Source organism: Helianthus annuus, chromosome 4 (genome assembly GCF_002127325.2).
Source record: "Helianthus annuus cultivar XRQ/B chromosome 4, HanXRQr2.0-SUNRISE, whole genome shotgun sequence".
Taxonomy (NCBI): Eukaryota; Viridiplantae; Streptophyta; class Magnoliopsida; order Asterales; family Asteraceae; genus Helianthus; species Helianthus annuus.
The window spans coordinates 43229774-43254170 of NC_035436.2; the positions used below are offsets into that span (position 1 = coordinate 43229774).

At 37.8% G+C, this 24397-nt stretch overlaps 2 protein-coding genes across 5 annotated transcripts; both read left to right on the plus strand.

Moving 5' to 3' along the window:
• The first annotated feature begins 1447 nt into the window (after positions 1-1447).
• On the plus strand, positions 1448-4725 carry LOC110936215 (mediator of RNA polymerase II transcription subunit 18). Of its 2 annotated transcripts, none has more exons than XM_022178559.2 (5): positions 1448-1601; positions 2088-2164; positions 2857-3014; positions 3122-3487; positions 4328-4725. In XM_022178559.2, exons 2-5 carry the CDS (start codon positions 2129-2131, stop codon positions 4428-4430), a joined length of 663 nt encoding a protein of 220 aa, XP_022034251.1. In that variant the 5' UTR covers positions 1448-1601; positions 2088-2128; the 3' UTR covers positions 4431-4725. The 2 variants fall into 2 exon arrangements, with proteins under 2 accessions (XP_022034251.1, XP_022034252.1); XM_022178560.2 differs by having other exon boundaries at positions 1527-1666.
• Positions 4726-13989: 9264 nt separating this feature from the next.
• On the plus strand, positions 13990-24397 carry LOC110936216. 3 transcript variants are annotated; one of them, XM_022178562.2, is made up of 5 exons: positions 13990-14219; positions 14283-14442; positions 23325-23568; positions 23655-23981; positions 24054-24397. In XM_022178562.2, exons 3-5 carry the CDS (start codon positions 23485-23487, stop codon positions 24267-24269), a joined length of 627 nt encoding a protein of 208 aa, XP_022034254.1. In that variant the 5' UTR covers positions 13990-14219; positions 14283-14442; positions 23325-23484; the 3' UTR covers positions 24270-24397. The 3 variants fall into 3 exon arrangements, with proteins under 3 accessions (XP_022034254.1, XP_022034253.1, XP_022034255.1); XM_022178561.2 differs by having other exon boundaries at positions 14292-14442; XM_022178563.2 differs by lacking the exons at positions 13990-14219; positions 14283-14442 and adding an exon at positions 23165-23239.

Sequence of the window (24397 nt, forward strand, 5' to 3'; positions counted from 1 at the left end):
CTAGGTGATATTAATATTAGTGTTATTATAATTAATATGAGTTATTATAATTAATAAGAGTGTTACTATAATTAATATGAGTTTTTTATAATTAATATTAGTGTTATTGATACTAAAATGAGTTTTTTATAATTAATATTAATGTTATTATAATTAATATGAGTTATTATAATTAATATTAGTGTTATTAGAGAAAACAAAAAAAAATAAAAATAGACGCCCAGTATAGGGCTATACTGGGCGTCTATGAGGACCAAAAGACTATTATACCCTTGAATTAGGCCTATATTGGATAAGATACAACACTCGTATAGGACTATAGGTGTGGTTTAGGTCCCGTTTAGGCCTATAGGCTTATACAAGACCTATAGGGGCCATATACTAGACTTATACTATACACTATACGATACGATACAACGCCCGTATACGTCGATAGGCCTATACAAGACCTATAAGGGACCTATACTACACTATATGATACGATAGTATCGTATTGTATTGTATCGTATCGTATTGTATCGTATAGTGTATAGTATAAGTCTCGTATAGGTCCCATATAGGTCTATACGAGAGCTATACGAGACTTATACTATACTATACGATACGATACAACACGATAGGCTTATACAAGACCTATACGAGACTTATACTACACTATACTATACTATACTATACGATACGATATGATACGATACAATACAATACGATATTAGACTATTGGATAAGATACAACACTCGTATAGGACTATAGGTGTGGTTTAAGTCCCGTTTAGGCCTATAGGCTTATACAAGACCTATATGGGACCTATACTAGACTTATACCATACACCATTTTTTTACTCAAAAAACATCACCCTTAAAAAACAATCAAATTACCCTACCAAAACATCTATTTTTCAACTAAAAAAAACCAACGAGGGGTCCTAATATTAATTATTTAAAATAAAAAAAAACTTGTTTTTGTATAAAATTTGATAAAACGATTAATATTGTATAAAATGTTTGTTAAAAAAAAAAAAAAAAAAAAAACCCTTCAAGACGCCCAGTATAGGCCTATACGAGGCATATAAGGGGCAAAGGGTCACATATGAGGCCTATACGAAGGGTCCTATACGCCCAGTATAGGCCTATACGAGGCGTCTTGAAGGGGTCAAACCAGAAGTGACATGAGTCAGACACTGATTTTGATGTAACCCTATACGCCTCGTATAGGCCTATACGAGGCCTATACGAGGCAAAGGGTGTCTAAATAGGCAGATAAGGTGTCCAAATAGTCTGACCCTAAATAAATAGGGGTGCTCATTATTCGATTTTAAACTAAATGAACCGAACCTGACCGAAATCGTTTAAAAGCGAACCAAATTGTTATTCAGTTTTCGGTTCAAGTGAACGACTCATATAATCATATATAAATTTGATTTCACAAATCAAGATTCATTTAGCTTAGCCCACTATGGCAGCCCAGTAACCCACATCACTTATAAATTTTAACAAAAAATAATACTCCATTTGTGTTTAGTAGACTTGAACTTCAAGAGGAAACCCTAATTCCATCTGAAGACAACGAATCAAGAGGAAAGTAGATCATACTTTCTGTTCTCGTAAGTCTATTACTCTTTTTTTCTGCTCTCCAAGTTATTGATCTCAGTTACAACTTACAAGCAAGGTATAGATTTAGTTAAATTAGGACTTTTTTTTTGATGTAAGGTAGAAATTTAGTTGAATTTGAATGTCAAAATCTCAAAACTGTTGCTGTATCAATTTTATTTTTAAGAATATATATTTTGAAATCTGAATCTTTATGGGTCTTTAGTTCTATACCATACCCTCCATATCCCCATTGTCAATAGCCCTAGATTTCATTCTTGGTTGTAAATCGGTTTATTCGGTTAAAACCGAACTGAATTCTTATTCGGTGATTCGGTTCGCTTTGGACATCAATGAATCCGATTCGATTTGGTTTTGCTTACGATTGAATAAATCCAAATTCGAATAAACCAAAACAGAACCGATGAAGTGATGAACACCCCTATGAAGAAACTTGTTTCCTACTGTGGGTGTAAATTTTGTTCTTATTGATTTTACAGGCAAAGAGAAGTGTTGTAACTAGACTTGAAGAAAAATACTAATGGAGTGTGTGGTACAAGGAATTATAGAAACACAGGTAACTAGATGCACGCGGTACTTGTTAAATTTATCGCATTTATGCAAATGCCTTATCTAAGCAGTCAATAGCGGTTATCAGGCTCTTCCAAAATAGCGGTGTCAAATAGCGGTCCAGAATAGCAGACCCGCTATTACCGGTGCTCTTGACGGTTATTGACCGATGTTTGACTGGTATTGACCGTTATTTTGAATGCTTTGGTTGATGTGGACTCGGAGGAAGATTTTATGGCTCACGATAAGATCATGTTTCAAATATTGGCACTTTTGAGTTTTGACCTTTGATATTACTATTAATCTTATATATGTTTTACGTCTTATAAATGCATATATGTAAGTTTTGCATGATATAAAATCACTGATATCCCACCGCGATAACCTATATCTCAAATATCTGCCCTTGACCGCTATTTGATTTTGGACCGCTATAACTGCATAGCGCCTGATTCTAGGCTTTTCTGTTGAGTTAATCAACCATCCAATCCCTTAAACACATATCATTTTCATTACTTCATGATTTGAATCAATATTCCATTTTTATTAAAGCGTGAGAGAGGTGTATAACTAATAACTGTATATCCATCAGTATATTTGTAACTGTTTCTAGTAATTCAAAAATAACATTTTCTTTTTACACAAAACAAACTAAGAAAAAAAGTGCATGTTTTCACTCATCGGGTTTTTCTTTTGCAGCATGTTGAAGCCCTTGATATTCTTCTTCTAGGCCTATGTGGTGTTCCTAAGGAAAACATAAGGGTTCATGAATTATGCCTTAAAAGTGGGCCCAACCTAGGTACTGAAGCATCAGAGATTCGAATTCTGTGTGATCTCATGCAGCCGGAGCCTGCTTGGTAAGCACAACAGTCGGCTAACGGGTCGGGTCGGGTCGGGTCAGGAGCCCAAAGCACTACTTTTCGTTTTGTTTTTTTTTTCCTCACAAAATTATTATAACAATCAGGACGGTTCGGCATGTGGGGGGCTCAATGAGGGGTGCGGGTGCTGATCAAATATCTGTTTTAGTTCGGCCTATGGTAGAAAGCAAAGCAAGCAAACACGTGCTTCGGTTATTTTATTTGCTTGGGTACAAGTTAGATCATGAGCTGCTGAGAGTCGGGTTCGCTTTTCATTTTCAAAGGGGCGCTCAAATAACTGTAACGGTTTCTTCTTATAGTAAGTTGCTAAAGTTACATGCCACTGAATCCATTGATGACAACGTACCTGTGACACCTGGCATTCAAATGGTTGAAGTGACTGCACCTGCGTCAGCTGAAAATTACACCGAAGTTGCTGCAGCAGTTTCTTCGTTTTGTGAATATCTTGCACCGTAAGTTCCCGTTATTATGTAATTTTTTTACGCCTCACCCTCGGTTCTAGCAAGTGTGGTAATTCCTGACACGACCTGAAACACGTTTTGGGTTGTCAATTGTAACCTGTTTAATTAGCAAGTCGTGTTCAGGTTGACCCATTTAGATAAACAGGTTGAAGTCTAGGGCTGCAAACGAATCAAACGTTCAGCAAATAGTTCGTGAATCGTTCGGTAGGAAGTTTGTTTGGGTAATTGGGTTCGTTCGTTTATTAGACAAACGAACACGAACAAGAAATTTCAATGGTTTAGTTAAACGAACAAACATGAACAGAGGCCGCGTTCGTTCATTTATGTACGTGAACGTTCGGTAACGTGCTCGTTTATGTTCAATTGTGTTCGATAGTTCATTAGTGTTTTTAGTTTTTATATTTTATTAAAATACTTCAAAATTCGAACAAAGAAAATATCTAATAAGCGTCAATGTATTATATATTTTGTTCATGAACGCTTGTTTGTGTTCTTTTGTTTCCATTTGTGTTCATGAACGTCGTTGCCTAAAATTAACAGACGGACACGAACGTAAATCTCGTTCGGTACGTGTTCATGAACACATATATTTCTTAACAAACGAACACGAACAAGGTCTTATTTGTGTTCATTCGGTTCGTTTGCAGCCCTAGGTTGAACCGTTTAAAATTTGAATAGAAAAATATTTTTTTTTCTATAAGGTCAACCTGACAACCTGTTTATGACCCATTTAATTTGTTTACAACTTGATTACAACTCATTTACAACCCGTCAACTTGTTTGGTTATGATTAATGCCTTTGACACTTGTATATTTGTTTGTTTATGTCAGACTGCTGCATTTGTCGAAACCTGGTGTTTCAACCGGAGTTGTTCCAACTGCTGCAGCAGCCGCAGCTTCTCTCATGTCATTCAGTGGATCTACCAACATGTAGCTAACAATTACCAACCAAAACTATGTCTTTCATGTCTTTATTGATATTTCTAAATGCAGGCTGTAGGTTTGAAGTTGTTTTATACTTTTTGGCTTTTTTTTTTTTTTTTTTTTTTTTTTTTTTTTTTTTTTTTTTCGCATGAGTTGGATCCTAGAACATTATGTGATATCGTTATATGTATTTCTTGATTATGAATTGTAATCCGCTAGAATATTTAGCGGACATTTGAAGATCGAAACATGATGACATGAGTCTGCCGCCGCTCAAAGCAATTTAATAAAGATGTTGATAATCACAGTGAGAACATGCTATTCATGAAGGATTCACTTAATTAAGAATAAACCCATTTGTCAAACACGTCGCTCATTTTGTTCTATCTGGTGACATTCTTCATCTACAAACTACATTTCTAGGGAGAAGCTAGAGGTAGTTCAAAAAGTTTCACTGCTCAACAAAAAACTCAATTTACACGGTTAAACCGTGCAGCAATTCTTTCTTCCAGCGCCTCAAGTAAAAAGCGCACATATCCGGTTGCATCTTCTTTCTGACCAGAACTATATCCTTCTGCTATCCGTGCATTGATATGCGCCGTAAAGGGTCAGTCTTGTATGCCCGATCAACAACTGCATAAAAATCCTCCTGAAAGTCAACATAATGTTTTTCTAATCATAACTAACTAGTGGCAATGTCAAACTATTTACGTATAAATGGGTCGGCTTGGGTTGGGTTGGGTTGGGTGTTTTCTATAAATGAAGCAAACGGGTCATACAAGTTGAAAGTCACCGAAAGGCTATTTTTGATTGTATACGACCTCTTAAATCGTGTTTTATTCAATTATTCTGATTATTATTGTAATAATATTTTTTATCTAATCATAATTAACACTTCAATTAATTATGAAAAAAATAAAATGGATAAAAGTGTTTGTAGGTCAACCTAACCCACTCCAACTTGGTCCATACAAAAAATGACCCGTACCAACCTGACTCACCCATCAAGCATGTCACGCGCTTTGTGAATTTAGACTAAATCAATAGGAAGATGATCAACTACTTGTAGTCCATCGAGTAATTCACGAAGTGACTCGTTTAGTCCTCCAAGCTCTGATATGCCTACAAGATTTTAAATATATAGAGATCAACTAGAGATGGGCATAATAACCGGTTTCAAACCCGAACCGGTAGAACCGACCCGTACCCGGTTCCAGTTCCAACCCGATGTATAGAAGAACCGGTTCCGGGTTCAAAATACCCGGCGGTTCTTACCCGGTTCCATATTTCTTGATAATAAGTTCCTAACCCGTACCTGGTTAATACCCGTACCCGGTTCTTCCAGTACCGGTCCCACTGTACCCGGTAATAAGTTACCATTAGAACCGGTTACTAGCCGTTAGGATCGATTCTTTGAGGTTGCAAAAAGCATTAAATGCCAAATGTGACCGTTGGAACCGGTCCGTTGGATCCGGTTACTAGCCGTTGGAACCGGTTACTATAAATTGTTTTCAATTTTCATTTGTTTAACTCACCATTCCTCATCTTCTTCTTGTATCATTTTCTTCTACTTCTTGACATGCTTTTCTACAATAGTTTCAAAGAACTCTAAAACCACAAATTCCCCATCCGTCAATAATGTTCCTCAAGCTCAAACCGCTCCATATGTTGTTGGAACATTATCACATAGTCGAAATATGGAAGTATGGTGCAATTGGGACTTGGTCGAAATTAGTGACGGTTCGCAAAAGGCCCAATGCAAACATTGTGGCTCCTTGTTAAGCAACATTTGCATGGCAATTTGCCTAAAGGATAATTTGGATGCCGTTAACCGTGTTCAACATACATCGAGTCTAGAAGACGAAGTAGAGTTAGAGCACAAGATTATTGATGAAGAACCGGTTCCAAACAGTACCCGGAACCGGGTCCACAGTACCCGTAACCGGTTACATCGGTTCTAGTTTTATTGACGACTACCCGGGTTCAACCCGGACCTGGTTCTTCAGAGAACCCGGTTCCCTTAACTAGTATCAGTACCTGGGTACGGGTAGAAACCGGTTCCGGGTTTTAATAATACCCGATTATGCCCATTTGTAAGATCAACATCAGTATTTGTTAATCATGCAAGGCCATGTATAGGCACCAGTTAATCATTCACAAGCTTCAATATTTTGGAGCATGTTAGACATGCTGCATACCGGAACAAAGATAACATTCCTAGACTGTTAATTAAATGATTTCCAAAAGTGGAAATTTCAACCCATTCACACAATGAAAGGGTTAATTCAGGTTATGTTTTATCTCTGACCAGTTGAACACGCAAATTTAAATTACTAGCTAAAACGGGAACGGTTCAAATGATTTGATGAAGTCCAAAACTCATAAAATCTCCTAAATCATATTGTTAGAGAAAAATAATATAATGTTCATAAAGTGACATTCAACATTTTTGCACAAACTAGTTTAGGAGGACACAAGACAAGTTTATGGATTTAACACACCAAAAATAGCTTGAGGCACCTTTTTGTGTATTTTTGACAAGATTAGAGACTTCAATATATCAAAATTAAGTTGACGGACGGACTTTGTTGGGTAATATAAGTATGTTGGTTTATTTATGGTATTAACCCAAAAGGAAACGGGTCAAATTAGTCCGCTAAGTCCAAAACTCTCCCATAATGTATTTTTAATACATAAAACCCCCTAAATCGTATTATCATAAACAAGTAGATCATTACTGAAATAATATGACTTTCACAGTGATACCGGACACACATCATGGACAAAAGTGTCATGTTAACATGACTTACCCATTTGACCCTAACTCGTTTTGAATCGTTGCCCATTACATACCCTCGAAGGGGTATAAGGTATACGTAGTCTCTCAAGAAGCTTATCCAGTTCCTGAATTAAATTTGTGTTATTTATGGACTGCATTTACAGCTGATTATTGCATGATTCTGTATATAATTATGAAATGAATTATTAATAATTAAACCACAGTGGGATCATATGATAATCAAAGCGTTATCCATATACTATATATACTATGTGGCAAATAATCTATAAAAATATAATATATGGCTAATACAAAGTACAATTTGCAGGTAAACGAAGAACGCATAGAACAAGCAAGTTACGCAACAGAAGATGAAAGTCTATGATACTTAGACAACGGGGCAAGCAACCACATGACAGGAGTGCGAAGTCACTTCAGAAAATTAGATGAAAAGGTGACGGGGCAAGTACGTTTCGGTGACGGGTCGCATGTAGAGATTAAAGGGATAGGTTCAATACTGCTGGAATGTCTAAACCAAGAACAGAAGATTGTTTCTCAATTATACTACATTCCAAGTCTGAAAAGCAACATATTGAGCCTCGGACAACTTATAGAGATTGGTTGCAAAGTAGTTATGGACGGAGACTTACTAACAGTCCGCGAAAGAAATAGAAAGTTACTAATGCGAGTCAGGAGAATGAGGAACAGGTTGTATAAAGTAAAATTGAAGATTGGAAGACCAATTTGCCTGCTCCCAAACACAGAAGATTTAGCATGGTTATGGCACGCGAGGTTAGGCCATTTACACTTCGATGCTATTAAAGAAATTACTCGAAAGAACTTGGTACATGGAGTTCCTCAAATAAGTCATGCCAATCAAGTATGTGACGCATGCTTATTAGGAAAACATAGTAGGACACCATTCCCAAATCAGGCCAAATTCAAATCTTTAAGACCTCTGGATTTAGTCTATGTAGATTTGTGTGGTCCTATATCCCCACCAACACATACTGGGAGGAAGTACATATTTCTACTTGTAGACGATTGTACTCGCTACATGTGGGCATATCTACTAACTTCCAAGGATCAAGCATTCGAAACTTTCAAGCAGTTTAAAGAAAAGGTGGAGACAGAAACTCAAACCAAGTTAAAGATGCTAAGGACAGCCAGAGGAGGAGAATTCACGTCAGCTGAATTCAACAAGTATTGCAAAGACAACGACATAGCGAGACAGCTTACAACGCCATATTCCCCACAACAAAATGGAGTAGTGGAAAGAAGGAACAGGACGATGTTCCTACTTGTAGTATGCTCAAGGCAATGAACATGCCACATGATTTTTGGGGTGAAGCAATAAGACATAATACGTATTAAACCGGATTCCAACAAAGGCTTTGATGAACAAGACCCCGTATGAAGTATTGAAAGTAAGAAAGCCGAATTTGGAGCACCTCAAGGTTTTTGGCGACACAGCATACGCTAAGGTATTACCACTTCAACAAAATAAGTTAGATGATAGAAGTGCACCCATGGTATATCTTGGAATAGAAGAAGGATCAAAGGCATACAGATTATATGATCCAGCAAAAAACAAGATATGTGTTAGTAGAGATGCAAAGTTCATGGAAGGTTAACCATGGAACTGGAATAGTTATATGGAAATGGTAGATTCAGGGAATCCCGAATGAACAAACTTTGTCATTCAAGAAGATGACAACCCACCAGAGTTAGTAGAAAATGCACCAAGTAGTCCTGATAGTAGCGGGCCGCATCATGAAGATTCAAGAGTAGATCAGACAGAAGAACCAGACTCCTATGTAACCCCGCCAACACATTCATACAATCAAAACTCATCAAGAAGTTCAAGCAGATTAACAAGTAGAGGTCATCTACATCTAAAAGTACAACAAAGAGTATTAGTGACACTCCAGTGAAACTGAGAAGTCTCGAAGAACTATACGAAGAGATAGAGGAAATTCAAGTAGATCCTCAAGAATTACTACTTGCTGAAGAAGAACCAAGGAATTACAAGGAAGCATGAAAATGAATTGAAGCAATGAAGGATGAGTTAGGCTCGATAAACAAGAACAACACTTGGAGATTAACAGAGTTGCCAAGAAATCACAAGGCAATAGGTTTAAAGTGGGTATTCAAGACTAAGAAAGATGCAAACGGAAACGTGGTCAGACACAAAGCAAGGCTGGTAGCAAAAGGATATGTTCAGCAACACAACACAGGATAGACTTTGATGAAGTCTTTACACCAGTAGCACGCATAGAGACAAGTCGACTAATGTTAGCTTTAGCAGCATATCAAGGTGGGAGGTACATCACTTAGACGTGAAGTCTGCATTCTTACACGGAGATCTCAAGGAGGAGGTCTATGTCTCACAACCAGAAGGATTTGTAAAGCCAGATGAAGGAAAGGTTTACAAGCTATCAAAGGCTCTGTATGGATTGAGACAAGCACCACATGCTTGGAATACGAAGTTAGATCAAACCCTAAAGTCACTTAACTTTAAGAAGTGCACTTTAGAGCAAGCAATCTATACAAGGACGAGTAAGACTTTTACACTAATAGTCGTAGTCTATGTTGATGATTTGATAGTCACTGGAACATCAAGGAAGGAGTTAGATGTTTTCAAGTCTCAGATGGAAAACAAGTTTGAAATACGCGATCTAGGATTGCTAGCATTTTATCTGGGAATAGAAGTTATTCATGAAGGGGGTGAGATAGCCATCAAACAAACAGGCTATATCAACAAGATACTCAAAGACGCTGATATGTTAACCTGCAATGACACAAAGATTCCTATGAATCCAGGAACACAGTTAACAAAGACTGAAGAAGGAGATCTAGTAGATGCAACACATTACAGAAGCCTGATAGGTTCTCTCAGGTACTTATTGCATACAAGGCCAGATCTATGTTACTCAGTCAGTCTAGTTAGTCTGCTTAGTAGATTCATGCAAGAACCAAAGGAGCAACACTTGAAAGCAGTAAAGCAAGTACTACGTTATATCAAAGGAACTAAAGAGCATGGGATCATCTACAAGAAGCAAGGATGATGTAAAATCATAGGTTATAGTGATAGCAATTATGGTGTTAATACAGACAAAGGAAAAGGAACAACTGGTCTGGTATTCTACCTTGGAGAATCACCTATAACCTGGTGCACACGGAAGCAACATACAGTGGCATTATCATCATGTGATTCAGAATTCATGGCAGCCACCACAGTAACATGCCAAGCACTATGGCTTCAAAGATTGTTAAGTGAAATTACAGGCTGGAAGGAAGAAAAGATAACACTTAAAGTGGATAATGTTTCTGCAATAGCACTCATGAGAAATCCAGTCTTTCATGGAAGAAGCAAACACATTGATACACGCTATCATTTCATAAGAGAATGCGTGGAGAATGAACACATCAATGTGGAACACATTAGTGGAGAACTACAATGGGCATACATACTAACGAAGGCACTAGCAAGAGTCAAGTTTGCTACAATGCGAGAACTGCTCGGAGTTCAAGATCTACAACAACTTACGGATGTTCATAATTAGGGGGTGAATGAAGTCGCTAATCATGCACACCCATAAGGGTTTATTATATGTTAGTTTAAAGTAGTTAGAAGGTAGTTATAGAATTCAGGGACCAAACCTGACAAATCAGAAGTTGGAAACTACTTCTCCAAATCGAAAAGGTATGTCCCTGAGGACATGTCTGTTCGCGATCAGGCATCAAGAAGAACAAGGAGATGCGACGATTCGAACTTGTGGCTACAAATCAACACACCTCTTCACATCGAATCTCATCCACAAGATTCTAGAGACGACTATTCGCGAGGAGACGCGTCTATTCACTCGCACCCATTAGAAACAATAAATAGGGTTTAGATTTCATTTGTAGAATTCATTCCATTCCATTGTATCACACTCATGTATTTCGATTTCAAGTTATATACAAATTCAATTTAGATTATCATTTGCGATCTAGAGATCAAAGATCATTCCGGGCAACACTAGAAGAAAACTGGTATAAAATTGTTCTAAACCAGTTGATGCTAACCCGCGCGTTGCGGCGGGAATTTGATTATTTTCATTTGTCTTTTGTTAGGTTTTTTTTACTGTAGTTATTATACAAAAAAACATGATTTTCAAAGATTAAAAAGAATGCAGGGTATATTTTGAAGTCCTTTTTGTGGATTATTTTTACCAATGAAAAAATAGATTAAATCCATGTCTTGTTTAAGAAAAATAAATAAATGATGAAACATGTATAAAAGTTGCTTCAATTCCTGTATGATTACAGTCGTCAAAGTCGTTTCACGTTTAAAGTTTGAATTGCTATTTACTCTAAATAAAAGCGATGACATTCGCGATCATCAACTCTTCCTAAGCCTTTGTGACCTCGCATTTTTACTTCTCCATCGGCTTCTAATTTGTTCGCCTATTGAAGCTACACCACTAGCATCTCCTCTGTTCTGACTGTGCTATTCCGTCACGCAACACCATTGGTGATCACCTTTTCCACAACCGTGTAATCTCGGCTGCGGTTCAACCTTGACCATCAATCGGCTGCAAATGCCAATGCACAGCTGTGAACCCGATGGAGGTAAACCAACTACGCAAAATTAAAACAAATATACATAAATGATCATAAAATTTGTAGATTTTTTATCAATGAGATCCAGACCTAGACCTTGTATTAAGTTACCAAAATAGAGTGAAATCTTTAAAAAAGGAAAATCATCAGCACATTTATAAGCAAACATTGGTTATACTTTTAATGTAAACAAACATGTGTTTTAAATACAAATGAGGGAGTCCATGCAACTTGAAGACCTATGCCTCTGAATCATGTTCAGCATTCCAGCAATAGGATATCATTTGATTTTTTTACACATGGATTAATACCCAAAGTAATGTAATTGCATTTTGTGGAATATATCACTGTATTCAATTATATGCTTTTTTTTTACAGGATGTTAAATTACATCTAAAATGTTTACACAAAAGAAAAAAAATAGAAAAAATCATCGTAACTTCGTAACCCAAATAATCGGGTCTAATATTTCCGCTAGAATCACATAAGAAATTAAGAGCATGAATCAATCAAATTTTCTTAGAAGAAACAGTAGGTATCGAAAATAATGATATCCAAATTCAAACAACTGAATTAAAAAGTGAAGAAAACCATACCTTTGCACCAAGATCAACGGCAACGGCTGTCGTCTTCCTCCGTCGGTCTTGTTGTGTCTCACATGCAAAAATGCCTTGTAAAAGTAGGGATGTTTATCTCGCTATAGGTCAATGGTAAAAAATACGTTATAATTTGTAATATCACTTTGTATGGGAAATTCGGGAAAAACAATGCGATAACTAAATAATCCCTACCAGCGTCGCAGTCGTAATTGCCGTTAACAACCGAAAAAGTTTGTCAGAAAAGATGACGGTGTTGGATGGTTGCTGAACAGAAATTTTATCGAATAGATGTGCCGATCGTTGAGAACGGCGATGGCGACGGCGTTTGACGAAACAAAATCCATACAAATCACCGGAGACGAAGGGGCGTTGGTTACGAATAGTCGGAGATGAAGTAGCGGCGGTTACGAATCGCTAGAGTCGAAGAGGTGACGCTCACGAATCGTTTTACACAACGTTTTTTCTTTTCAAAACGCAAACGAATCGATGTTCAAGATATTTTTAACGAAGAATATCCACCCCACAACATCACTTAGGGGATTTAGGGTGTTTCAATTTTATTAAGGTTTTTACGAATCAATCACTTTAAAATGGTTTTTGCAGAAGGAAAAAGAAGATAAACATGGAAGAAGGCTTGAATCTATTGAACAAAGTTTACCTTTACGTAACTGATGTTACTTTTTATTTTTTCGTATGGAGTTTGTGGGATTGAGAATGGATTTGGGGGTTGTTGAAGATGATTTGGGATAAGAAGATGCGCCTTTTCGGAGTTACTGTAATGAATTTTGATTTTTTTTTAAGTAAGGTTGGTTATCAATTGGTAAAGTATTCATTATAAATGTAAATTCTGATTGTTTCCGATTATGTCTTAAACGGTGCCTTTGTATGGACACGTCGGTTAAATAAGTTGGTGATACCCCAAGTTAGTTTTGTATTGTTATATAATGATTCAAAAATCTAAGTAATTTGTCTTAGTTTTATGAGTACTATGAATCCAGGTTCTTTATCTTGCCTTGTTATTACTTTTTTGATTTGTTGCAATAAATGCTTGGTAATTTTTGGTTGTAAAGACTCATGGTGATTTGAAGAAATATCCATCAACAATAACTGTTGTAGATTTAACACGACTGTTTTACTCACTTTCTAGACTATATCATGCAATTGGCAAATACACATTAGATCTTATAATTGAATTGCGGTATAAATTCTCTTGCTCAGCTCATCGTAATTGTTTGCAGATCATGATCAGCTTTTGTAGTGGTTTGACTGCATATTCAAATTATTGGTTTATACTCGGATCTGTTGGTTCACTTAAACAAATATAAAAATTGTACACACTCTAGTGGCAGAACTATACTTATTTATGTGGGTCATCCAAAGGCTATTTTCTCTACCCGCTACAACACTACAAGAATTTTGAGCTTTGGTGGCGACATTATTAGTGGCGACTGCTAATATGTCGCCGCTAAAGGTGGATCCGTGTCATGGGACCATTAATCGCTTATTGGCCGTTGGATGAAGACCTGATCCAACGATCAGGGAAATATCTCATTTGAGTCGCCACCAAAGAGTTTTAAGCGGGATAAAGTCCTTATCCATTCCCTTTCCCTCCATTCTACCCTGCACATCTCCACTCACCATCTCCAGAGCCCTAATATGGTTCCAAATTAGGGTTTCTGGTGTCTGTGAGCCCCGTTCCAAGCTGTGCTCTGTCACCTCACTCAAAACACTGAAGATTCCGGCCGCCTCCATTCAATTTCTACCACCTCCGGTAACATCCACTGAAATCCAACCATCTCCGGTGACATACACGGTTAGGGTTCTTTATATTGTTGTTTATTTTAGTTATATAGTTATATTTCTTGATTTTGTATAGTGTTTGTAGGTGACCTCCACTAAAATGCAACCACTTCGAGCTGAAATCCGGTCACCTTTACTGAAATCCGGCCATCTCCACTGAAATCCGGTCACCTCTACTGAAACCCGGCCATCTCCACTGAAATCCGGCCATCTCCACTGAAATCCGGTCACCTCTGGTTAGTTCTTTTCAATATCTCTTTTAATTTCTTAATTTTGTGTAGTACAGAATGAATCTTTAATATAAGTTGAGTGGTGTATGGTGTGATATATAGAAGCTTCAGCTGTGCATATGGCCCTTAAGATATTCATATAATTCTGACAAATTAGTGGAATAGAAGCTTTGAAGGAATGGAATAGAAACTGCATTATTTGATACTTGAGAGCATTCACATCCTAATAATCAAAATCTGTGTGTGAGGTTTTTAAAGTATAAAGAGTATAAAAAGTGGTTGTGAGTGGAGGAGAGAGAAAATGTTACTGTTCATCTGTATATTTGGGGGGACACTGTTCACCCACTATAATTTTTAATATATATTGATAGTGGTTGTGAGTGAAGGAGAGAGAAAAATGTAATGATAAATGTATAAAAAATTATTTAATTGAAAAGGAGAGAGAAAAGGTATTTGTTTTTAGTGGAAATATATTGATATATGAGTTGTTTTTTAGTGGAATGTATGTATATTTATAGGGAGCTGGATGTGAATGCTCTGACTTGTTAAATCATTAAAAAGAGATTCCTAAATTTAACGAATATCAATTAAAATACAAGATTTAGACTCTGTGTGCATAGAATTTGGCAGGTAAATATATATAATTTAGAGCTATTGAGAGTTTCCAAAGTCCACATTTACAAGGCTTTCTGTAAACTTGCACCACCATCATCAAGCAACAAGTTGCTCAATACCTCCACACATCCTCACAAGGTGACGCTAGAGTACAGTAATGCAAGCCACAACACCAAACATCAAAATAAACATAATTAAAATTGTTCAAAAACACCAATAAAAGGCGACTGCACGCATGCCGCAGCGGCGACTGCCCGCACGCCGCAGCGGCGACTGCCCACACGCCGCAGCGGCGACTGCACGCACGCTGCAGCAACAACGCCACATGCAGCAGCGGCGACTGCACCGCACGCACGCCTCAGCAGGTATTCATGTTGCTGTGTAATTTGTAGTCATAGTTTGTAGGCTATTGTAATTTGTAGGGGTCACACGGACCAGGTATTCATGTTGAAAAAAGGTCCACTCGATAGATTTCTAGCATAAAAATGCTATTATCAGAAAATGAAAACCAACAGATCAGTTCATTTTTTATACAAACTAGCGGCCTATGTTGAATAAGTTACATACCTGATGTAGGTCGAGAAGTTTTTTTTCGATTTCCCTAACAGCATCATGTCTTTCTTGAATTTCTTCCAATGTGTTTAGAACCTTTAATGAAAACCAAGTTTAATAAAAGTTTACAGAAAACTACTTAATCCACTCATATATGCGAGTGGCAATTTCTACCCATTTACTTGGTAATGGGAGGTTATTGAAGTCAAATGGGTTAATTTAAAGTTAACGGGCCAGTTTGGGTTGGGCTTACCTGTCCTCGACCCATTTCTTTCATTGCATTCTGGAAGATTTGCTCACTGTTTCCGGTTTCTATAAGGTTGTTGATAGTCTGCACCACATAAACTGAACCATAAAGCTAACAAAGAAAAATGCATTTTATATCATAAATTTTGGATATGAATTCGGACTTACCTCTTCATCGGGCCGGGTTCCAGTAACTGCAAAATTATTCAAATTTAATTAGACTAAGTCGTAAAAACCTAAATGCTAGACTGGTGTTAAATGGGTCTTGTTCACGGGTTGATCGCTCAAACACAAAATGAGCAAGAATTTAAACTTATAGAAAACCATAACGTTTAACCTTTTATACCAAACTACAAATTTAGAGCCCAAACCCACGAATTTCGTGTTAGCTTACACTCCTAGTTTGAGACTAAAAAGTCAAATGTTTGACTCTAAAATGTCAAATGTTGACTATAGTGTAAAATCAAACCTGTAATGACTCTTCTTTCAACAACCTCACGGTATTCGTCATCGATCTTTCAGTCTTAAGGTCTGAAAATGATGAAGTATACAATTTTCATAAAATCTCTGTATGCTTAACCTATGTTGTCAAAAGCGCAAAAAGCGCGCGCCTAGGCGCCCGGGCGCAGCGAGGCGCACCTATAGCGCCTGGTGGTAGCCTAGGCGCAAAAATGGGTTTTTTTTGAAAAAAACGCTGCTGAGGCGCAAAAAGGCGCGCGCCTAGGCGCAAAAACGGTGCTGAGGCGCAGTGGATAAGCAGGAAAACTCAAAAAAAATGAAACCGACTATTAGCTACATGATCTTAAATGACATATATAATAGTTTTTTTAATTTTATATGTGGAATCTTATTTATTTTCAAAGCATAACGTATATTTTATATTTTTTTTCTCTATGTGCGCTTTTCTTAAAAAAGCCCACGCTTTTTTTGCGCCTTGCGCCTAGGCTCCGGGCGAGGCCGATGCGCCTCGCCTGCGCCTTGCGTCTTTGACAACATAGTGCTTACTAAAAATAGTACATAATATTTTATACCTGATAGAAGTTCTTTTATTTTTTTTATTTCTTACTTTGTTTGGTTTTTTTGTCATGCTTTTAATTAATGGCAGACTACTAATTCTACTTTGTTCACATTTACTAGAGTATGCTTTTGGGCTTTCTGCCTTTATACCCAAATAAGTTTATTTTTTTATTTCTGTAATTTCTTTTGGATTAAAATTTCGTTTTTATAGAAAGTAAATACGCAATGCAACTGCATAAACAAGAAATTCTTTTGTTGGTGTTATTTAATGTTATTTAAGTAGAGTAACTATTATTATTTATCATTTTGAGCTAGACTAACTATATTACAAATAGATTTTTTTATACCGGATATTATAGCTATTATAGCGAGTACGAGTATGGTAAGTTTATTTCGACGAAGCGATTGTGCTCACCCTTTTTTATCAAATAATATTATGATATATAATACATATACATAACAACATATTTAAATAACCACATATTTAAAAAAGCGAGAAAAAATAAATAATAACACATAAAGGTCTAATTTGCACTTAAGTTCCTACCTCCAGCCGCCACACTAAACTGTCAAAACTAAGTTGATTCGTTTCAGTTTACATGTTTGATAAGATTTACACTAAAGTTCCTACCCTCCTTGTATGTGAATTGCTTTGTCTCCGTAGTGACCTCGGCTTGTTCAATCTGACAACGTCATCAAAAGATAAATCGGTTTAAGAATGTGCAGTTGTTCTAATTTTTATTCGTATATGAGATATGCATGTTATTTATATTTGTAACTTTTCAGGACAAGATTTCTTTTTGGGTTTTGCTTGTGTATCTGATGGCTGATGTGATGGGCATGGGTCACGGTGTTGGCCCGAACTTGGATCTTGATCTCTAACGAGCGTGAATAACTTGAATAACAACAACTTTATAATAATCGAATGAATGTAATGTATACAAATCGAATGTAATGAACGAATACAATTGAATCTAACTATCCCTATTTATAGTTTTCTACGGGTACGAATGAATAGACGTGACTCTTCGTGAAAGGGTATGTCTCTTGGATTGTGTGGTTGAGATTGATCTTGAAAGGGTATGTCGATTCTCAGCCATCCAACCGAACCGTCGTGTCCCTTCCTTCTTTTGCCTTGCGTCGATCCGAAAGGATGTGTTGTGGAGACACACCTCTTCGCTAAGTGAGGGTGGTTATGAAGTTCCATCTTGTCAATTTCGGTCCCTATACTTTGTAACCGCTAATTAACTAACTATCTATCTAACTAATCATGGTGTTAAGAGATTAACTTGGTTTCATTCACCCCCTTAATCTCGAACATCCATGAGTTGCTTTAAATCTTGAATTCCGAGCAGTTCCCTCATTGTAGCAAACTTGATCCTTGCTAGTGCCTTTGTTAGTATATCTGCCCGTTGTAGTTCTCCACTTATGTGCTCCACAGTGATATCTTCGTTTTCCACGCATTCTCTTATGAAGTGATAGCGTGTGTCAATGTGCTTGCTTCTTCCGTGAAAGACTGGATTTCTCATGAGTGCTATTGCTGAAACGTTGTCTACTCTGAGTGTTATCTTTTCTTCCTTCCAGCCTGTGATTTCACTTAACAGTCTTTTAAGCCATAGTGCTTGACATGCTGCTGCAGTGGCTGCCATGAATTCTGATTCGCATGATGATAGTGCCACTGTTTGTTGCTTTTGTGTACACCAGGTTATAGGTGATTCTCCAAAGTAGAATACCAGACCAGTTGTTCCTTTTCCTTTGTCTGTATTAACTCCAAAACTACTATCGCTATAACCTGTGATCTTACATCCTCCTTGTCTTTTGTAAATGATTCCATGCTCTTTAGTTCCTTTGATGTAACGTAGTATTTGCTTTACTGCTTTCAGGTGTTGCTCCTTTGGTTCTTGCATGAATCTACTAAGTAGACTGACTGGGTAACATAGATCTGGTCTTGTATGCAATAAGTACCTGAGAGATCCTATCAGGCTTCTGTAGTGTGTTGCATCTACTAGATCTCCTTCTTCAGTCTTTGTTAATTGAGTTCCTGGAGTCATGGGTGTCTTTGTGTCATTGCAGGATAACATATCTGCGTCTTTGAGTATCTTGTTGATGTATCCTGTCTGCTTGATGCCTATCTCACCCCCTGCTTGAATTACTTCGATTCCCAGATAGTATGCTAGCAATCCTAGATCGCTCATATCAAACTTGTTCTTCATCTGAGACTTGAAAATGTCTATCTCCTTCTTTGATGTTCCAGTGACTATCAAGTCATCAACGTAGACTCCAACTATTAGTGTAGAGGCTTCACTTGTTCTTGTATAGATTGCGCTTTCTAAAGTACACTTCTTGAAGTTAAGTGACTTTAGGGTTTGATCTAACTTCGTATTCCAAGCTCTTGGTGCTTGTCTTAATCCATACAGTGCTTTCGATAGTCTGTAAACCTTTCCTTCATTTCCTGGCTTTATAAATCCTTCTGGTTGTGATACATAAACTTCCTCCTTGAGGTCTCCGTGTAAGAATGCTGATTTCACATCTAGATGATGTACCTCCCAACCTTGATATGCTGCTAAGGCCAATATTAGTCGTACTGTCTCCATACGTGCTACTGGTGCAAAGACTTCGTCAAAGTCTATTCCATGTTGCTGAACATATCCCTTTGCAACTAGCCTTGCTTTGTGTCTGACAATATTTCCATTTGCATCTTTCTTAGTCTTGAATACCCACTTTAAGCCTATTGCCTTGTGATCTCTTGGCAATTCCGTCAAGCTCCAAGTGTTATTCTTGTTTATCGAGTCTAACTCAGCCTTCATTGCTTCAATCCACTTTCTGTCACTAGATGCTTCCTTGTAATTCCTTGGTTCTTCTTCAGCGAGTAATAATTCATGTGGATCTAACTGAATTTCTTCTGTTTCGTCATACAGTTCTTCGAGACTTCTTAGTCTTACTGGAGTATTGCTGATATTTCCTGTTGTACTTTCAGAAGTGGATGGACCTCCATTTTGTATGTTACTTGAATTTCCTGCTGAGTTCTGATTGTATGAATATCCTGGCGGGGTTACATAGGAGTCTTGTTCTTCTGTCTGATCTACTCCTGAATCGTCATGATGTGGCCCGCTACTGCCTGGTCCGCTACTGCCTGGACTACTTGGCTCATTTTCTTCTAACTCTGGTGGTATGTCATCTTCATGAATGACAAAGTTCGTCCATTCGGGATTCCCTGAATCTACCGTTTCCATATAACTATCCCAGTTCCATGGTTGACCTTCCATGAACTTTACATCTCTACTGACACATATCTTGTTCTTTGCTGGATCATATAATCTATACGCCTTTGATCCTTCTTCTATTCCAAGATAAACCATAGGTGCGCTTCTATCATCTAACTTCTTTTGTTGAAGTGGTAGTACCTTAGCGTAAGCAGTGCAGCCAAAGACTTTCAAATGTTCTAGATTTGGCTTCCTTCCTTTCAGTGCTTCATATGGTGTCTTGTTCACCAGGGCTTTTGTCGGAACCCTGTTTAGTACGTATATCGCGTGTCGTACTGCTTCACCCCAAAAATTCTGTGGCATGTTCATTGCCTTTAACATACTGCGAGTAGTTGACAACATCGTCCTGTTTCTTCTTTCTACTACTCCATTTTGCTGTGGGGAGTATGGTGCTGTAAGCTGTCTTGCTATGCCATTTGTTTTGCAATACTTGTTGAATTCAGCCGATGTGAATTCACCTCCTCTATCCGTCCTTAGCATTTTTAACTTGGTCTGCGCTTCCTTTTCCACCTTTTCTTTGAACTCCTTGAATGTTTCGAATGCTTGATCCTTGGAAGTTAGTAAATATGCCCACATGTAGCGAGTACAGTCGTCTACAAGTAAGAATATATACTTCTTCCCAGCATGTGTTGGTGGAGTTATAGGACCACACAAATCTCCATAGACTAAGTCCAGAGGTTTTAAGGATCTGAACTTTGCCTGATTTGGAAATGGTGCCCTACTATGCTTTCCTAATAAGCATGCGTCACAGACTTGACTAGCATGACTTATTTGGGGAACTCCATGTACCAAGTTCTTACGAGTCATTTCTTTAATAGCGTCGAAGTGTAAATGGCCTAACCTCGCGTGCCATAACCATGCTATGTCTTCCGTCTTTGATAGTAAGCAGATTGGTTTTCCTGTCTTCAGTTTGACCTTGTACAGCCTGTTCTTCAATCTTTTGACTCGCATTAGTAGCTTTCTGTTTCGATCTCGGATAGTCAGTAAGTCTCCGTCCATAACCACTTTGCAACCAGTTTCTGTAAGTTGTCCGAGGCTCAATATATTGGTCTTCAGACTTGGAATGTAGTATACTTGTGAAACAATCTTTTGTTCTTGATTCATACATTCCAGTAGTATTGAACCTTTGCCTTTAATTTCTACGTGTGACCCATCACCAAAACGTACTTGCCCTGTCACCGTTTCATCTAATTCCTTGAAGTGACTTCGCACTCCTGTCATATGGTTGCTGGCCCCGTTGTCTAAGTACCATAGATTTTCATCTCCTGAGGCATAACTTGCTGGTTTTATCTGTTCCTCGTTTAGCAGAGCCCTTTCTTGAACATTTTCTTCTTGTATTGTCATTAACAATACGGGTGCTTCGTCTTCCTCGACGAGGTTTGAATGCTCTTGCACTTCGTCTTTCTCAGAACAATCCTTCCTGTAGTGTCCAAACTTTTGACACTTAAAACATTGGATCTTACTTAAGTCGGTTCTTGCAAACTTCCTCCAGTTTCTTGAATTTCCATTTCTAGGCCTTGATGTAGATCCTTCGTTTCTGGGACTTTGCCTATTTCCGTTGTTTCGCCAATTTCCACGCGTCTGGTTAAACCTACCACGACCGCGGTTTCCAAATTGCCTTCCTCTGTTGTTATCCTGATGTGTAAACATAAGCCTATCTTGGCTTTCCCCTTGATTTCCTTTCTTTAACTTGAGACGTTCTTCATATGTCTTTAACCTTCCGATTGCTTCTTGTAGCGTCATGGTTTCTATATCGGAGTATTGTTCCATAGAGGCAACGATTTGAGTAAACCTATCCGGTACGCCATTTAGGAGTTTGCGTACTAGAGTCGATTGACTCATAGTTGATCCTACTTCTGTTGCTCGGGTAACGATACTATTGATCTTTGCGGTGAATGAATCAATAGTGTCGTCATCTTTCATTTGCAACATCTCAAATTCTGACATTAGCGTGTGCATACGCGCCTTTTGTACCCGATCTACGCCAACGTGTCTAATCCTTAGATTTTCCCAAATCTCCTTTGCAGTCTTACAACTTGCAACTTGCAATACAACGTCCTCTGGTATTGCTTGAAACAAATATGCAATGGCAGACTTATCTTTCTTCGTGTCTACCGTTGCATTTTCTGCCGGTTCAATCGTTTCCCACAAACCATTCGCTTCAAGAATCGTCTTGATACGAATAGCCCAAACCGTATAGTTTGTTGGTTTCAGAATCGGACACTGAAACTGGGAAAGAGAATTTCCATTTATCTGATTTTGCCCGGTCGCTCCTGACATATCTTCCTGCCGAATAATCTTCACTTTCTAATAAACTTTCTTTTGGTTTCAATATATTCTTAACAACCCCGATTCCCCGAATCGTGTAATAACCAAAACAACCAAATCAAACTAATTCGCACTATAACCCCGGAATCAAAGCAAACGAACCCTAGATTCCTAACCGTTCGGTTCAACCGACTTCCTAGAACCGAAAATAAATTCTGAAATGAAACTTTGCGAATTTAAAACGAAATTGAAACCTGATCGCGAATTCCCTGCGATGCCTTGCGATTCCCACGCCTAGAGCCTGATGCTCTGATACCACTTTGTTGGCCCGAACTTGGATCTTGATCTCTAACGAGCGTGAATAACTTGAATAACAACAACTTTATAATAATCGAATGAATGTAATGTATACAAATCGAATGTAATGAACGAATACAATTGAATCTAACTATCCCTATTTATAGTTTTCTACGGGTACGAATGAATAGACGTGACTCTTCGTGAAAGGGTATGTCTCTTGGATTGTGTGGTTGAGATTGATCTTGAAAGGGTATGTCGATTCTCAGCCATCCAACCGAACCGTCGTGTCCCTTCCTTCTTTTGCCTTGCGTCGATCCGAAAGGATGTGTTGTGGAGACACACCTCTTCGCTAAGTGAGGGTGGTTATGAAGTTCCATCTTGTCAATTTCGGTCCCTATACTTTGTAACCGCTAATTAACTAACTATCTATCTAACTAATCATGGTGTTAAGAGATTAACTTGGTTTCACACGGGGGGGGACGGAGCCGGGGATCAACCACCTGGTGGTGGCGGTTTTTGTCCCGGTAACCATCAACAGGACCGTAAGTCTTATTAAAATTAGTTTGTACTATTTTTACTTCATTTATTATAAATATTGTGACTAATAATTTTTAATTATAATTGTAGTTGTTCCTCCGAAAAAGACAAGGGGGAAGGCCAAAAACTTAAACTCGATGCAGAGTTGAGGAGAACGGGGCGACCTTTAACCCTTCCAATTGATACAGAGTGTACGTTTCATCCGGTTGGTAAGCCATGTGACTATTTTACCCGCGAGGTGGGTATATACATGTGGCGTAACATTCCATTAGATAGATCAGGTTGGAAGAATGTTGATCAGTTTGAGAAGACTTCCTTGGATGTGCATCTAAAGGTAAATTAACGTTTATTTAAGTTGATTGTATATGTTCTATGTTGATTCCTTTTTTGCTTAACTAACTTTTTTTATTTAAATCGTAGGCAAAATTCGATCTTGCTCAGGTTGAAAAGGATATCCACGCCTCTAAGATTAAGGGTGGCATACAACAGGTGATCCAAAAGCGGTTCAGCGACCGTAAACACTATGCTAAAGTTGAATTTCTGAATGGTGGAGGGTATGCCGACATAGAGGGAGCAAGGAACAAAGTCCCCGAAGATATGACTAAAGAAAACTGGCATAAAGCAATTCGTCATTTCTTAACGCCTGAACATATCAAACGGTCGTTAGCTAACGCAGCATGCCGCGGGAAACAGAGATACGCAAACCGAGGGGGATCAAGATCTTATGCTAGTACTTCTTTCAAAGAGGTTATGCTTTATATATATGTGTATACGTATAGTGTTCATTTAATATCTAATTAAATTATTAATGTTAAACAGAGTTTGCAACGACTCGAAGTGTTCCACAAAACCCATACCGATAAAGATGGGAATTTTTCCAGCTCGGTAGCCGAAGAGGATTATGTAAGCATTTATTTAAAGTGTAATGAACTTCAAAACTTTTTGAGTTCGAGTTACCCGACAAAGTTTGGAAGCGAAGATGTTGATGGTGAAGAAGCGGATGATGGCAGCGATGATGACATGGAGATGATTTAAAATTATGACATTTTAGATGTTAAGTAGTTTTATGACGTATTAGTGACTTAAAACGAATTCGGATTGTGACGTTTATGTAGTTTACGCTTGTGTAGTTTATGCTTATGTAGTTTATGTTTGGCTGGTTT

Excerpts from the sequence above, each read along its gene's own strand:
- LOC110936215 (XM_022178559.2), top strand. The coding sequence starts at position 2,129 with ATGGAGTGTGTGGTACAAGGAATTATAGAAACACAG. Across the intron at positions 3,015-3,121 it reads ATGCAGCCGGAGCCTGCTTG|GACGGTTCGGCATGTGGGGG; the intron begins GTAAGCACAACA and ends TATAACAATCAG. Across the intron at positions 3,488-4,327 it reads TTTTGTGAATATCTTGCACC|ACTGCTGCATTTGTCGAAAC; the intron begins GTAAGTTCCCGT and ends TGTTTATGTCAG.
- LOC110936216 (XM_022178562.2), top strand. The coding sequence starts at position 23,485 with ATGTGGCGTAACATTCCATTAGATAGATCAGGTTGGAAGAATGTTGAT. Across the intron at positions 23,569-23,654 it reads CCTTGGATGTGCATCTAAAG|GCAAAATTCGATCTTGCTCA; the intron begins GTAAATTAACGT and ends TTTAAATCGTAG. Across the intron at positions 23,982-24,053 it reads CTAGTACTTCTTTCAAAGAG|AGTTTGCAACGACTCGAAGT; the intron begins GTTATGCTTTAT and ends AATGTTAAACAG.